General features: G+C 34.9%; 1 protein-coding gene across 1 annotated transcript in view; it reads right to left on the bottom strand.

Annotated features, from left to right (window-relative positions):
• Positions 1-14,334, bottom strand: part of EML4 (EMAP like 4) — a 147,911-nt gene that overhangs the window by 60,532 nt on the left and 73,045 nt on the right. The window contains exons 3-7 of the mRNA XM_021697806.2: positions 13,764-13,893; positions 10,716-10,889; positions 8,701-8,829; positions 7,553-7,578; positions 7,323-7,355 (exon numbers count right to left, since the gene is read on the bottom strand). Coding sequence (XP_021553481.1) covers positions 7,323-7,355; positions 7,553-7,578; positions 8,701-8,829; positions 10,716-10,889; positions 13,764-13,893 — 492 coding nt within the window. The remainder of the gene's footprint in view (positions 1-7,322; positions 7,356-7,552; positions 7,579-8,700; positions 8,830-10,715; positions 10,890-13,763; positions 13,894-14,334) is intronic.

Here is a 14,334-nt window from a genome sequence, read left to right as displayed (position 1 = left end):
ATGACCCTGAGATCATGACCTGAGCTGAAATCAAGATGGATGCTTAACCAACTGAGCCACCAGGCACCCCTCTTTTTTCAATTAAATGTAACAGGAAGAGAACCAGGAGGTCCCAAGGGAGCAATAAAAGCCTGTATATGAAATTTTAAACAAACAGAAATAAAGAGAGGCTTCAACTTCACCTTTAATGTTTTATTTTTATTAATTAAATTAAAGATTTATTTGAGAGAGAGAACAAGCACAAGTGGGAGGGGCAGAGGGAGAAGAAGAGAGAATCCCAAGCAGACTCTGTGCGGAGCATGGAGCCTGATGTAGGGCTCAATCTCACGACCCTGAGACTTGAGCCCAAACTTAGAGTCAAAACTAAGAGTCGGACGCTTAACCAACTGTACCACCCAGGCACCCCTATGTTTTATTTTTTTTAAAAAAACAACCCGAGTCAAAGCAAAATGTAAAGATTTAGGGCGCCTGGGTGGCTCAGTTGGTTAAGCGACTGCCTTTGGCTCAGGTCATGATCCTGGAGTTCCAGGATCGAGTCCCGCATCGGGCTCCCTGCTCGGCAGGGAGTCTGCTTCTCCCTCTGACCTTCCTCCCTCTCATGCTGTCTCTCATTCTCTCTCTAATAAATAAATAAAATCTTAAAAAATAATAATAATAAATAAATAAAATAAAATCTTAAAACAAAACAAAACACCCTGAGTCAAAGCAAAATGTAAAGATTTAATAAATCTGGGTCCTTAGTACACAGGTGCTTGTGATATTATTTGTATATATTTTAAGATTAAAATATTTCGGAATCTTTAAAAGTTTAAAAAGCTTTATTAAAGTAAATAATCAACAGAATATTTTTGGTAAAACTGTTCCTTGGAGAACCAATTGCACAGTTCAGGAAGGTGGCATATGTTTTGCTATGGTTCTTTCTGCAATCTTGGTATATATCACCGATCAACTATACCTCTTTTCTGCTAAGCCTAATAAGTTTCAGAATTCTTTTCCAAATGCTTCAGGAAAACAGTAACAAATGACAGAGTAAGAAACACATGTGGAGTCTAACTGCCATGGACAGAGTGGATTTCTAACTATGCTTGAGAAATGGAGATTTTTCTGGCTAATTGTATTTTCTAGTTTAGATTTTTAAAAAAGCTTATGCCTATGGGTTGTGAAAATACAGTACGGATGAAGTCTTTAACCAGAATAAAATAAATATGCACAAGACGAGGATGTTCTGTTACGAAAAGTCATATTCTCCATGTCCAAAGGGGACAGGTTGGGACTTTTGCAGCTGAAGATAAGGAAAAGAGGATGTCAAGAACACATATTCTTAAAAGTTGGGATTGTTTATATTAAAAAAAAAAACTGGACAGCCTTTAAACATTTTAATCTAGAAGACTGTTAACAACAACATCAAGAAATAAGAAAATCTGCTTCATAGGACTTTAAAAAAAAAAACAAACCTCCAACAGAGAAAAGGTTCCCCTGTCTGGTTTCCTTTTAAAATATAGAGAATACAAGGACAAAGCCCAGATCCCTAGGGATACAAGTAATGTTTATGCGGCCTATTTAAAATGATCCAATATCTAAATTTCTCAAGTGAGTATATTTTTTGGAAGTATAATACCTGGTTTCCTGCCTTTTCTGCCTGTTCACACTAGAACAGACTTAAAGCTAGCATTCTTCTTCCTAAATTCAGGAACTGCAAAGTTTTGGATACCATCTTAGTAACAAAAGGGATAAATTCTATCTGTAGCTCAATTAAGGGCTTTTGGCTTTTTTAGTTTGTTTCAAACTACATACCCTCTTAGCAGGTATATGCTCCCTCTCAGTAGGTAACACAATATACAGACAGTGTCAGTAGAACAGTGCTATCCTTTATATTCTTATAGATAAATTTTAGCTATTCTTTCAGATACATTGCTCAGTTTACGGAAGCGTGATCAGGTTTTAGGACAAAACATGCCTGGAACCAACAAGTCAGAAAACAACACATGGTATGAACAAAAGCACCTACATTCAAATTCTTTAAAAGGTAAATTAAAAGCAAGTTAGTTAAGGTATGGGGAGCTGTCCTCCATTTTCTATCTGCTGCAGGAACGAGCTTTTAAAAGTTATTAAGAGAGACTCTTAGTGACATCTAGTCTAAGCCTTACTGTATGTGAGGAAACTGAGGTCCAAGGTCTCAGAGTCACAGGGAAAACTTTATTACCGGATGAATACTCTCTCTCTTTTTTTTTTCATAATTTCCTTTGGCAAAGTCCTAACTCATGCTCATAATTCCAGTCCTTTAGGATTCTGATTCTCAACTTTGTATGGTGCAGGTCATTTCACCCCTAACTAGGTCTCATACTTCTTATTCTTGCACTCTTTCTGCCATAACACTTTACTTATCTTTCCTAAGTGAGGGGCCTAAAGAAGCTTCTGTTACTTAGACTGAATCTGTATTTAATAAATGTAATGATTAGAAATACAAAATTGTATGTACACTATAATCAATGACCTCTTTGCTGTCCCTTAACACAGAAGAAAGCTCTTGCCTCAGGGCTTGTGTACTTTCAGTTTTCTCTGCTCATGAAATTCTTTTCTCCAGATTTCCATATATTTCACTCACGTCCTTCAGGTGGTTCAATGTCACCTTATCAGAAATGTCTTCCCTAACTACTCTATGTAAAATAGCAATTCTCTACTCTCCTCATTCTTTCTCAGTATGTATTACCTCCTGACACATTATATAAGTTCCACAGAGTGCAGAGACCGTAACTGCTATATCCCCAAGTGCCTAAGGGCAGGGCCTGACAAAATAAGCACTCAATAACTATTTGTTAAAAGAGTGAATGTTTAAAATGTGTATCTGATAAAGAACAATAAACATATCAGAACTATAATGGCTGTTAAAATGACAAGATTATTCAGGTTTTTTTCCCCTTTCTCTAATTTTGTAAACGAGTTTAGTATTTTCAGATTATTTGGACAACTGTTTTGGCTACACCAAATTACTGAAGTGTTTTACATAGTATATATTTCAAAATGACTTTTAAGTATTTTTTATCTATAGTCATTTTTAGACAGCTAGTATGAGACAGTTACTTCTCAATTCTCTAAGATATTACAATAACTGTTCTCTCATCTAAACACACCTATAGTTCCTGCATGGATCTGGTAGTTAAGCACGAATGCATCTAAGCTTAGAGCAGTGAGGCAGCACTATGAAATGACGTAAGAGTGTTATATGATGACTGATGATTTTTCCTCAATTAAGCATATTTCTCTCCAGTAGGGATCTGAGTCATTCAGGCTCTCAACATGACCAGACTAATTAACTATGTACTAATTCTAAACAGCACAAGTTTAAGATGCTACAAGAGAAAAAGGATTTAAGATTATTTAAGCTTGGGAAAAACCCCGTAATGTGCTATAATTGGAAGACATTCAGGTTCTCTTCTAGAAAGGAGGACATATGACACTTATTTTCCATATTAAAAAAATATAAAATACTTGATTACCATAAGGATGAGTTTATAGGCTGTACTAATTTTATTGCAAAATTTATCAGATTGTTACCTATTTTCCCCAATAGATAATTTTATAAAAGGTGCTTATAGTCCCCTAAGTTAGCTCAAAAAACTTTTATCAGTACTTATCAAATGAATAGTACTGTATTAGAACCTAACCACTGCATCTAACAATGAATAAGCCTATAGGAAAACTTATTCACAGTTTAACCTGATGTGCTAAGTCTTTCTCTTGCAATGGGAGAATCCAACAGAACTAGAGAGAAAAATGATGAAAAGAGGTTCATGTCTCAGGGACCTGAGCGTAGATAAAGACTGAACTTGGTAAGAGTCTCTTTTTGGTGATATAACCTGTCCTTCCTCCCACACCTAGCCTCAGACTGTCCTGTGTACATCCCATTCCACTCTACCTCCTACTGCTTTCAACTATAATTATCTTCCTTCTGCCTCAGTACCAATCAGAATATGCAGTTTCATAGCTCTTCTTGTACTCTACTGTGCCTGAAGGAAACAGGCCCTTCAGGTCAAGCTTTTTCTGCTACCACTCACCTAAATGTACCAAATGTAAATAGTCTTCTTCCCAAATCAAAAAAGATGGCTTGGAGCAAGTCATACTTGTCATTGTCAAAGAAGAGCTATAGAAATTAATAAATCATGTTTTTAAAAGATTGTACAAAAATGATAGATATTTTGGATTAATACCTAAAGTATAAGAAAATGTGTTGTAAAATACACCATGCAAAATGAATACAAACTTTAAAAATATATCTACAACTTATATCAAATGAAGATAATCTATTTAATGGTTATCTTTTCATCTTACCCCACATATCTGAGTGCAAGATTTTACTGTCAGATTCACATACATTAATATAACTAAAATTTATTTGGTACTATGTGCCAGTACTACATTTTATTATCTTTAATTTTTATATTAACTCTGAGGGTTTATGATTGTCTCAATAATGAGAAAACAAAGACAAGGTAAAATAACCTGCTCATGGTCACACAGCTAAGTAAACGGTGAAACTGGTCTCTGGACTCCAAAATACACGTTTAAACATTGATACTACGTTGTGTGCTACACATCTCTACAAGTAGATTAAGTCTTATAGAAACTGAAAAACCAAAGCTCTTATTCTTTTCCACACATCACCACCACCTCAAATGTTCCTCATTTTACCAAGTTGCTCAAGCTATTCTTCATAGGTAGATCTTGCTGTTCCTTATCTCCCATACCCTACCTATCTTATCTCTTAAACCATCTAGAACCCATCTACTTTCTATAGGCTCTGTCTCAATTACAGTTAGGCCTCAACTACCTCACAAACTGAAACATAAGAGTTTTCTATGAAGGTACACCCTGGTGACAGAGTCTATATCCAGACAGAATATAGCAGATTAAAGTGAAAAAATAATAGACTCAAATTCCAAAAATAAGGCTTAATGCAAGCAACACTTGCTATTATTAAATTCCAACACCTGGGACAACCTTTTTGAGTTAAAAGTCTTTTAACAGAATTTATTTTTCTATATCCTTTTCTAGCTTTTCATTTGATCCTTCTTCCTAGATACTGGTTAAAACCCTGCTTAGTGATGCTTCTGTAGCAAAATCCTTCCCTCTTAAATACATTTATTTGTCTGCTTACCCAAATGGCTTTGAAAACTGTCCCCAACACAACCACTCACTTACTATATACTAATCTTACGTTCCTTTTTCCTTCCAAAGGACATACCACAACATGAGAAAGTGGCAGGCACCTCTATAAGGATCTTATAAAATTTGAGCTCTTTAGCAAAATATGTAATAATAATAGCACCATTTTATAGTTTTACAGTGTTTTCTATTTTTAAAGTGCTTTATTTTTTTTAAGATTTTATTTATTTATTCATTCTTTTTAAGATTTTTAAAATTTATTTGGCAGAGAGAGAGAGACAGAGAGAGAGGGAACACAAGCGGGGGGGTGTAAGAGGGAGAAGTAGGCTTCCTGCTGAGCAGGGAGCCCGATGCAGGGCTCGATCCCAGAACCTGGGATCATGACCTGAGCCAAAGGCAGATGCTTAACAACTGAGCCACTCAGGCGCCCCTTAAGATTTTATTTATTGGGGCACTTGGGTGACTCAGTCGTTTAAGCATCTGCCTTTGGCTGGGGTTGTGATCCCTGGGTCCTGGGATAGAGCTCCAAGTCGGACTCTCTGCTCAGAGGGGAAGCCTGCTTCTCCCTCTCCCTCTGCCCCTCCTCCCGCTTGTGCTCTCTCTCAAATAAATAAATAAAATCTTCTTTAAAAAATATATATATATTTTTTAGAGAGCACAGTGAGGGGGGGAGGAGAGGGAGAAGCAGTCTCCCCACTTAGCAGAGAGCCCAAAGTGGGGCTCGATCCCAGGACCTGGGGATCATGACCTGAGCTGAAGGCAGACACTTAACAAACTGAGCCACCCAGGCGCCCTAAAGTGCTTTCATATATATTATTTCATTCTTCAGCAGTCATGTGAAGTAAGCTTTATAGATACTATTCTCAGATTAGAAAACTGAGACACTGTCATTTTCCCTAGGTCACAAGGCTGTTATACAGAAGAGCCAGGACCAAATTCTAGACAGAGACTCTCCATTCACAGCTCTTTCTACTATTTATCGCTACCCCCATTTTTTTTTTTTAAAGATTTATTTATTTATTTATTTGACAGAGAGAGAGCGATAGCGAGAGCAGGAACACAGCAGGGGGAGTGGGAGAGCGAGAAGCAGGCTTCCTGCCGAGCAGGGAGCCCGATGTGGGACTCGATCCCAGGACCCTGGGATCATGACCTGAGCCGAAGGCAGACGCTTAACGACTGAGCCACCCAGGCGCGCCTCGCTACCCCCATTTTTAAACAAGTGTTCTAATATATAATAAGAATTGTCTTTATAAATAAAATTTCATTGTTCCCTTTCAACCATTACTTAAGCTATCTGCTTAATTATAAAAGAGGGAGAAGGTATAACCTAACTATAGAAGAATGACAGCAAAAATGAACTTCATTTAGAATTTCTATGTAAAAACAAACGATCCAAAGATCACAAATAAGTATTTCTCTTATTAGAATAAAAAATAGTAAAAATCCATAGCAATCAAGTTAATCTCTTACAAAAATTTCAACCACATAGTATCTAGTTAATAACCCAGAGAATAACTATGACACATAGAAATGAGCTGTAAAAAGCATGCACAGAAAGGACATGCTTTCATTTAGAACAGCATGCTTCAATTAAATTTGCAGGCAATCTGAGGAGAATATAAAACTGATGTAATAGAACTTACCTACTTTGCAATTAAGTTAAATACAGATTCATAGAAAGTCTGTTCTTTTTTGGTCAGAACAAGCCAACAACAGCAAGTAGCCAGAAATTACAATTAATATAAAAGAAAAATTCAAGAGGAAATGGATTTGCTAGACTCATTATATATTCAGTCTTAGCTTCAAGAAATGAGTGATTATTTGCAATGAGGTTGGCAAGACAGGAAATTGAGTTAAAATTTATCAATCTTTTAAATGGCTTTTCTCAGTATAACTTTTATTGTTTTTTTAAAAAGGGGGGAAATTCTCTTTAGTATTTTATACCTCTTCGTAATGACATATTTATCTCTGTGACCATGAATCTTCAGAGCTCACAGAAATAAAATGGATTTTTAGAAAAATAGTTGGATTCACTAGTCCAAACTATCCTATTTCTCGTATTAAGAGGAAAGTCAGATAGTACAAATAACGAAAAGCCAAATAAGAGATCCAGGAAGAAATTAACTTAGAAGGCGACCAACTGTGTAGCTTATTCTTACCTTGGCTGTTTTTTTCACGGGTTGACATTTTTGCTGGTTGAGACAAAAATGACATATCTTACAATAAAAACTGGGCATTTTCTTAAATGACTATAATAAATGCACTTGTCTTTATTATGAGCTAATAAAGTACAGTGAATGAAAATAAGTCAATATTCTTAACAATTAGCAAAAATTTAACTGGTGTAGAAAAGCATAAATATTTTTTTAAAAAAGGATTTTTAATTTACCTTGGTTGATGATGACATCTTTATGCCTAAAAAAAAAATTCAAAACATTATAATAATTTTACTTGGCTTATCATTAGAATCACCTAAAGAATTCGTAAAAGCTTCAATGTCTAGGCCACACCCAAGATAAATCTTTAAAGTGAAATTTAGACATCAGTATTTTCAAAAGCTGGTCAATGATCTCAACTATTAATATATATATATATATATTTTTTTTTTAATATTTTATTTATTTGACAGAGAGAGAGCACAAGCAGGGGAAGCGGCAGGCAGAGGGAGAAGCAGGCTTCCCACCTAGCAGGGAGCCCCAGGGACCCTGGGATCATGACCTGAGCCGAAGGCAACCGCTTAACTGGCTGAGCCACCCAGGCACCCCTATTAATATATACTTTAAAAAATATATTTTATTTATTTGAGAAAGAGAGAGAGAGCACAAGCGGGGAGGAGGGGCAGAGGGAGAGGGAGAAGCAGGCTCCCAGCTGAGTAGTGAGCCTGATGCAGGGCTCGATCCCAGGGCTCTGGGATCATGACCTGAGCCGAAAGCAGACGCTTAACTGACTGAGCCACCCAGTTATATATGCCTCTAATATATACTGTTATATAAAACAATATTTCATAAGATCATCTAAACAGTGAAAGCATAGAAAGAACTTGCAAAAAACATTCAAATCTTAGGGGTTTAGTGAGATTTCTTATTTGAGTAGGGAACATTAACAGGAAGATAGATTTTTTTGTACACTTAAAAAATACACTTAGAAGAAAAAAAGATAAATTATAATATAGTTTTTTTTTTTTTAAAGATTTTATTTATTTATTTGACAGAGAGAGAGAGAGAGCACAAGTAGGCAGAGTGGCAGGCAGAGGGAGAGGGAGAAGCAGGCTCTCTGCTGAGCAGGGAGTCAGACATGGGGCTCGATCCCAGGACCCCAGGATCATGACCTGAGTTGAAGGCAGCCGCTTAACTGACTGAGCCACCCAGGCGCCCCAAATTATAATATAGATTTTAAAAATAATGATCCAAAGCAGGCATATAATTGTACATGTAAGCATGATAGTCACAGTATTATTAATTTTCAGATGTAACTAAGAAAGTGTAATATCAATTAAAAAAAAAAAGTACCACAAAAAAAAGAAAGTGTAATACCTACTTGTCTGTATTTTTTATAACTTTTGATATTAATTTTGATGTCGAAACTGCTCTCAATAATTTATTACGACTCTCATCTGAATTTTCCCATGAATTATGTGACTTTTCAACTGTAGGTGGTCGTTTTATGCTGGAAGAAACATATTAATTTCTTTGAGAAAAATTCTATGAGTAGCAATGACATGTAATTGACAGCTTAAATAGAACATAAAAGCAGCAAAACATTTCCTTAAAGCTAATCCAGAAAAGAGAAGGAAGGATTAGTTGAAAGGGTCTGCCTGGATGAGTGAAGGAGTTAAACAAGGCAATGACCAAGTCTGTTTATAATTTTCACTATTATTCAGAAGATTCACTAGAACAAATATTACTTGATTAAAAAATAAATCTGTACTTTTTGTTAATAGAAAAAAATACATATGCTTAAATCCGAGTAAAATATCTCATAATTTGTGAAACTGTGAGTTTGTGAAAAAACCTGTACTTTTTCATAGTTATTACAAAGCTGCTGTTTTCACCTTTTATATTCTTGTGTAATTAGAGTGTATATGGTACAAATGACACTTTCTAAGTAAAATGTGGGATTAAAGGTAAAACTCTTGTGACATCCCTTAAAGACAATTTTTACCCATGATCAGAAATAAACATGACTTAACACAAGAATGTTGTATTATCAACAATGATTCCATATATTTATAAATGAAATTTTTGACTTATGATTTTTCAGCTGCATTGTTAACTATCCTACCACTCATCCAGTCTCCAATACTTCTTGCAATAGTATATCCAAAGAGCAATTTAGAATGGCAAGCACATTTCCAGGAGACCTTAAGAAGCTGAAAAAAAAAAAGATCTGGGACAAAGAAGATACCAAGTCAAATTAGAACCTTAAAGAGACTGATTATAAAAAAGCCACCTTTAACCACACACAATCCAAAGTTACATAACATTAATAAACTATATCCAAGAAAAACTCCATGAGACCAGGCAAAAAAATTACAAACCATTTAGATAGCATAAGAATCTGCGTGAGACACACAGACAAAGCATTTTTTAAAAGTTAAACATGCATCAATCAAATGAAGAGTGTTTTCCTGAATTTCTATTAGGGATTTGAGGCAGAATATTAAATTGATCAAATAAAAATATATTACAAAATCTTTGAGGAATGGTTGTCATTTACTTTACTAAAATCCTAGCTAGTTCTGGGAATGGTTTAATACTTTCCTGAGATTTTCAAGCAGAAGTATGTTGAATAAATATATCTATACCTAATCATAAAGCTTGAATCAGCATTTCTAAAGCAGGCAAATTTCATTAAGTTGGTCTAAATATTTGATTACAAGGCAGGTGTAGCACTGAACTCCCAGCATGCAGGTTTAGATCCCCAATTTAGGCTCACACACAATGTTAGAATGTTTCTCCCTTCTCCCCCTCTCATAACTTTAAAATATTAATTATTACAGACACAGAGAGAAGCCCTCAAGCAAGCCTTTAGCATAGAAAAGACCAGGTGAAATGGATTTATTTCTCTACTCAAGCAAGAACTTATCCTCCCAAAACCCAAAACTGAAACTGAGATGCAGTTACAATGAAGAGCCATTTGCGGAGAAGGGCCCTTGCAAGTTCAAGGTTGTAATGATGCCAAAATATGAAGAGGATAATTACCTACGGCAATTTTCTGTCCATGGTTATACATTTATGCATAGTTTATATAAACTTTTGTAATTTTATTATAAAAATATTGTTTGGTATTAAAATAGGTTATTATGGCCTTCCTTTCACCAAATTGTTTGTAACTGAGGTTTCCTTTTTTCCAGTTTTAACTGAGAAATTTTGACCTTAAATCTTTGTTCTCCAAAGTACTAAAATATGATTTTAGCAACAAAGAAGTGGTGGTGGTGGGGAAGCCACCAGGCTTTTCTCTTGGAATCCACGGATAGACAACTTTTCTCAAGTCACAGAATTTAGGTATCATTACAACCATTCCCTAGCTCTGTACTCGGGAACAGTTAAAACCTTTTGGTGGGAGTAGAATTCTTGCTTTCTTGATTTTGTCTGTGTATTTGGAGAGGCTGTGAAGAGGGCTGGGGAGAAGGTGATGCTCGAATTTGTGGACTTTGATCATTAGAATGAGATTCCTCTTTTTTTTCTCTCTGTCCTTGTGGTTTTTCTTTCTTTTTTTCTGTACCACTGTAAAATAAAGTATAACATGGAACACACATATTTAAACAAATAAAAGATATTTCAAACCATGGAAAAAGTGATCATAGAATTCAAAATCCTAAATCATACAACTAATACAATTTATACTGCTTTCATTTAATGATGAAAATATTTCTTTGAAAATTCTGGAAGCTATTAAAATCTTCAGTAAAGAATTTATAAGAATTCTAAGGCAATATATCCTATGAAGACTGTTTTGGGACCAAGATGGTCCAATGCATTTTGCTATCATGGCAGATTTTGGGGAACAACAGCAGCTCTCTTAACTGACTTCAACTTACCCAAATCAGAGCATCAGTGACACCTTCCATTACCTCTGTAAAACATACTGAATGATGTGCAAGGCACACAAAACCCTATGTTTAGTAGATTATTCTGATTCCCATTTCTTCTATATATTTCTCTTGCCAGTTGAGTTTTAAATTTACCAGGAATTAGGTATCCCCCCACCAATCCAAAACCTGTTTATGCCAGTTGCACTAATTATTTTAATTATGTAAATTAATTAAATACAAAGAAAACTGACAAAATACACATAGAAAAGAGAACTGTAATTTCCATGGAAACTAAGTTGAATGCCCTGGAAGACTCCATAAAATAGTTACTAAAAAAAAAATTGCCATTAAATTTTATGTAGGTGAGATAATTATACAAAGTTGAGAAAAAAATAAGAGAAAGAGATGGGTTCTAAAAACTTGTTTTGCAAGAGTTTTAAATTTCTTAGTCTTAAAGTTGAAAGTAACAATTATAAAAAATAATTTATGGGTATATTATATGCAAGATAGTCAACAAGGAATCTAATGAGACACACAATTAGAAAGAGGGTGAGACTCTCAGCCTTTCATAAAAAAATTGACAAATCTATGTAAAATATTTAAGATATTTATGTATAAATTCTTGTGATTCTGTACTTTTGACTCTTAATTAATGAAGCACCTGCCATTCCCGATCATTGGATAAGTCCTTATATTGCACATTTTTGACATTACAAACCAGGTGGAATCAAGATATGAATTTCATGGTTGAAAAGGCAGAAAATTATCAATTGTCTACAGTTCTTAATCAAAGGACATTTTATAATTTGACTAATAAAGTGCGTAATCTACAAGGAAGTATGTTCAAGAACATTTTAAACAAATACACATAGTAAATACAATTTATCACATAGTAAGAGTTAAAAATGTTAAAATATAATTTTTTAATTAATTTAAGAAAGAGTGTGCGCACACACACGTGTGTGGGGAGGGGCAGAGGGAGAGAATCTCAAGCAGACTCCCCGCCGAGCTCGGAGCCCAACAACGGGCTCGATCCCTTGTCCCATGAGATCATGACCTGAGCCGAAACCAAGAGTCAGACGCTTAACCTACTGAGCCACCCAGGCGCCCCTAAAATACAATTTTTAAAATGACATTTAATCTGTTTCAGTTCTGATACCTTCTGACTTCAGACCTAGCCCCCAGCTGTCTCTTTATTGTTTAGTTTTTAAAAGTATGTGCTGAGAAATACAGTTCTACCTCAAAAATATCAGACTAACTTTGAAATTTAAAACTGAGTTAGAAATTCTTTCTTGTTGGTCTTCAAACTAGCCTGAATGCAGAGGCCACCAGTCTTATGTGGGCCCGGTACAACCTAAAAGAAATTTTCCTCCTAGGGATTTAAAAGCAAAGTACAGAGCACCATAAAGTAAAAAGTCAGCTGGTCTTAAGATTATTGAGTTACTATTGTGCATAATACTGATCACTGTACAGGACTACAGTTACATAAGAAAATGGGCTGAACCCAAACTATTATTAAATACAAGGAAGTTTATTAAAAATATTAAAAATTTCCACAATGCATTTGTTTTCTTATAATTTGTCCTTTTCTCCTAAAAGGGAAGCATAGGCAATACATTTTGGCATGCTTTGGAGGGGCCTTTAAAAGGCCTAAAGATCAGGGCGCGGGGCCAGTTTAGTCATGGTGCATGTAACTCTTGGTCTCAGGGTTCTAAGTTTGAGCCTCACATTGGGGGTAAGATCACTTAAAAATAAAAGATCTTAAAAATAATAATAAAAAAAATAAAAGGCCTAAAGATCTTGTCATTTCTTCACCATTCCTGCAGCTAAATGTTTAGTTAATATCTATAAATCCACACAGATGAATAATTCAGTCACGGGCATTATTTATTAAGGCAATGATTTACTATCAGTACATTTTAAATATTATTCCATTACTTAAGGTTTTTCCTCAGTTATTCTCTGAAGTAAACAGTTGTAAGATTATACAGTTGATCTCTTACGGTCTCTCCAAATTCTATATGGGATAATCTGCTAGGAATTACACAAAAGTGGAAAAATTCTGTAAGCAATTTTACTGAAACAACACACACACAACACAGTACTATAGTATTTTGAATTATGCCTTAATTTTATAGTCATGGTTAAAGAATAAAAGTTATAAAAGTGTTCAGCGTCCCACTAATATATATACTGAAGATTCTATTTCTCCTTTAAAAACTGCTGTATTAAATGCACTGCTTGCTACAGAAACTTTGCTTATATAATTAAATATTGTGATGCACATCTCATCAACAAATGTTTGTTAAAAAGAAAACAAAACGAGGAAATGAAAATACTTTCTTTAGTAAGAACGCAAAGCTTCCTCACACCACTCGATAGATACATAAGCGTAAACCCGGTGAGTATAGGCTGGGTGTCTCTATTCACAGTTAAAGAATTCAAAAGACATGCTCACTTTAATTCCATACAGCTCTATTTCATTTTTTTTTTTCAAAAGTAGAATGAATTATCACTTTCAGACAATTTTGCAATGTTAGCTTTTCTTTCCCTTATAAATGGATACCTTTTAGCAGCAGATGAAAGAGTTTCTTTTCTTGCAATTGCGACAGAGCTGGTGTGGCTTGGCTTTCTGTTTGCACCACTCCCGTTGGTAATACAGGACATAGAAATAGCTTCTCGAAGGCCTGGAGGGCCTAAAAGTGGTTAAGAAAAAAACTTTACATCAAACTTCAAAATACTCCTCAAAAATTGGGAATTTAAAAAATTAAGTCCATTAGTGTTTAGAACTAAGTAAACAAATTGCTCCCTCTAGTATGCAGCATACAATATCAGTGTCTCTAAACTTAATCTCATCAAAACAGACCTATAAAAAGGCCATGCTAAATTGCTACACTGCAGCTAGACTTATTCTCTAGCGAAATGGTTTGCCCTCTACACACAGCAGCTTTAAAACACATGATGCAAAGTAAATCACAAATTTCCACATTACTGATTTTCAGAAATTTCAGTTCTACTGAAGTCAAACTATTTAGAAATCCTAGAACCATAAATGTCAAATCTGACAGTTATTCCATATAAATAAAGCATAAATGTATAAAGCAACCTCGAGTAGAAGGACTGGAATAAATATGATA

The sequence above is a fragment of the Neomonachus schauinslandi genome, chromosome 10 (genome assembly GCF_002201575.2).
Source record: "Neomonachus schauinslandi chromosome 10, ASM220157v2, whole genome shotgun sequence".
Taxonomy (NCBI): domain Eukaryota; kingdom Metazoa; phylum Chordata; class Mammalia; order Carnivora; family Phocidae; genus Neomonachus; species Neomonachus schauinslandi.
Note: the sequence above shows the minus strand (reverse complement) of the source record. Positions and strands in the feature narration are given on the sequence as shown.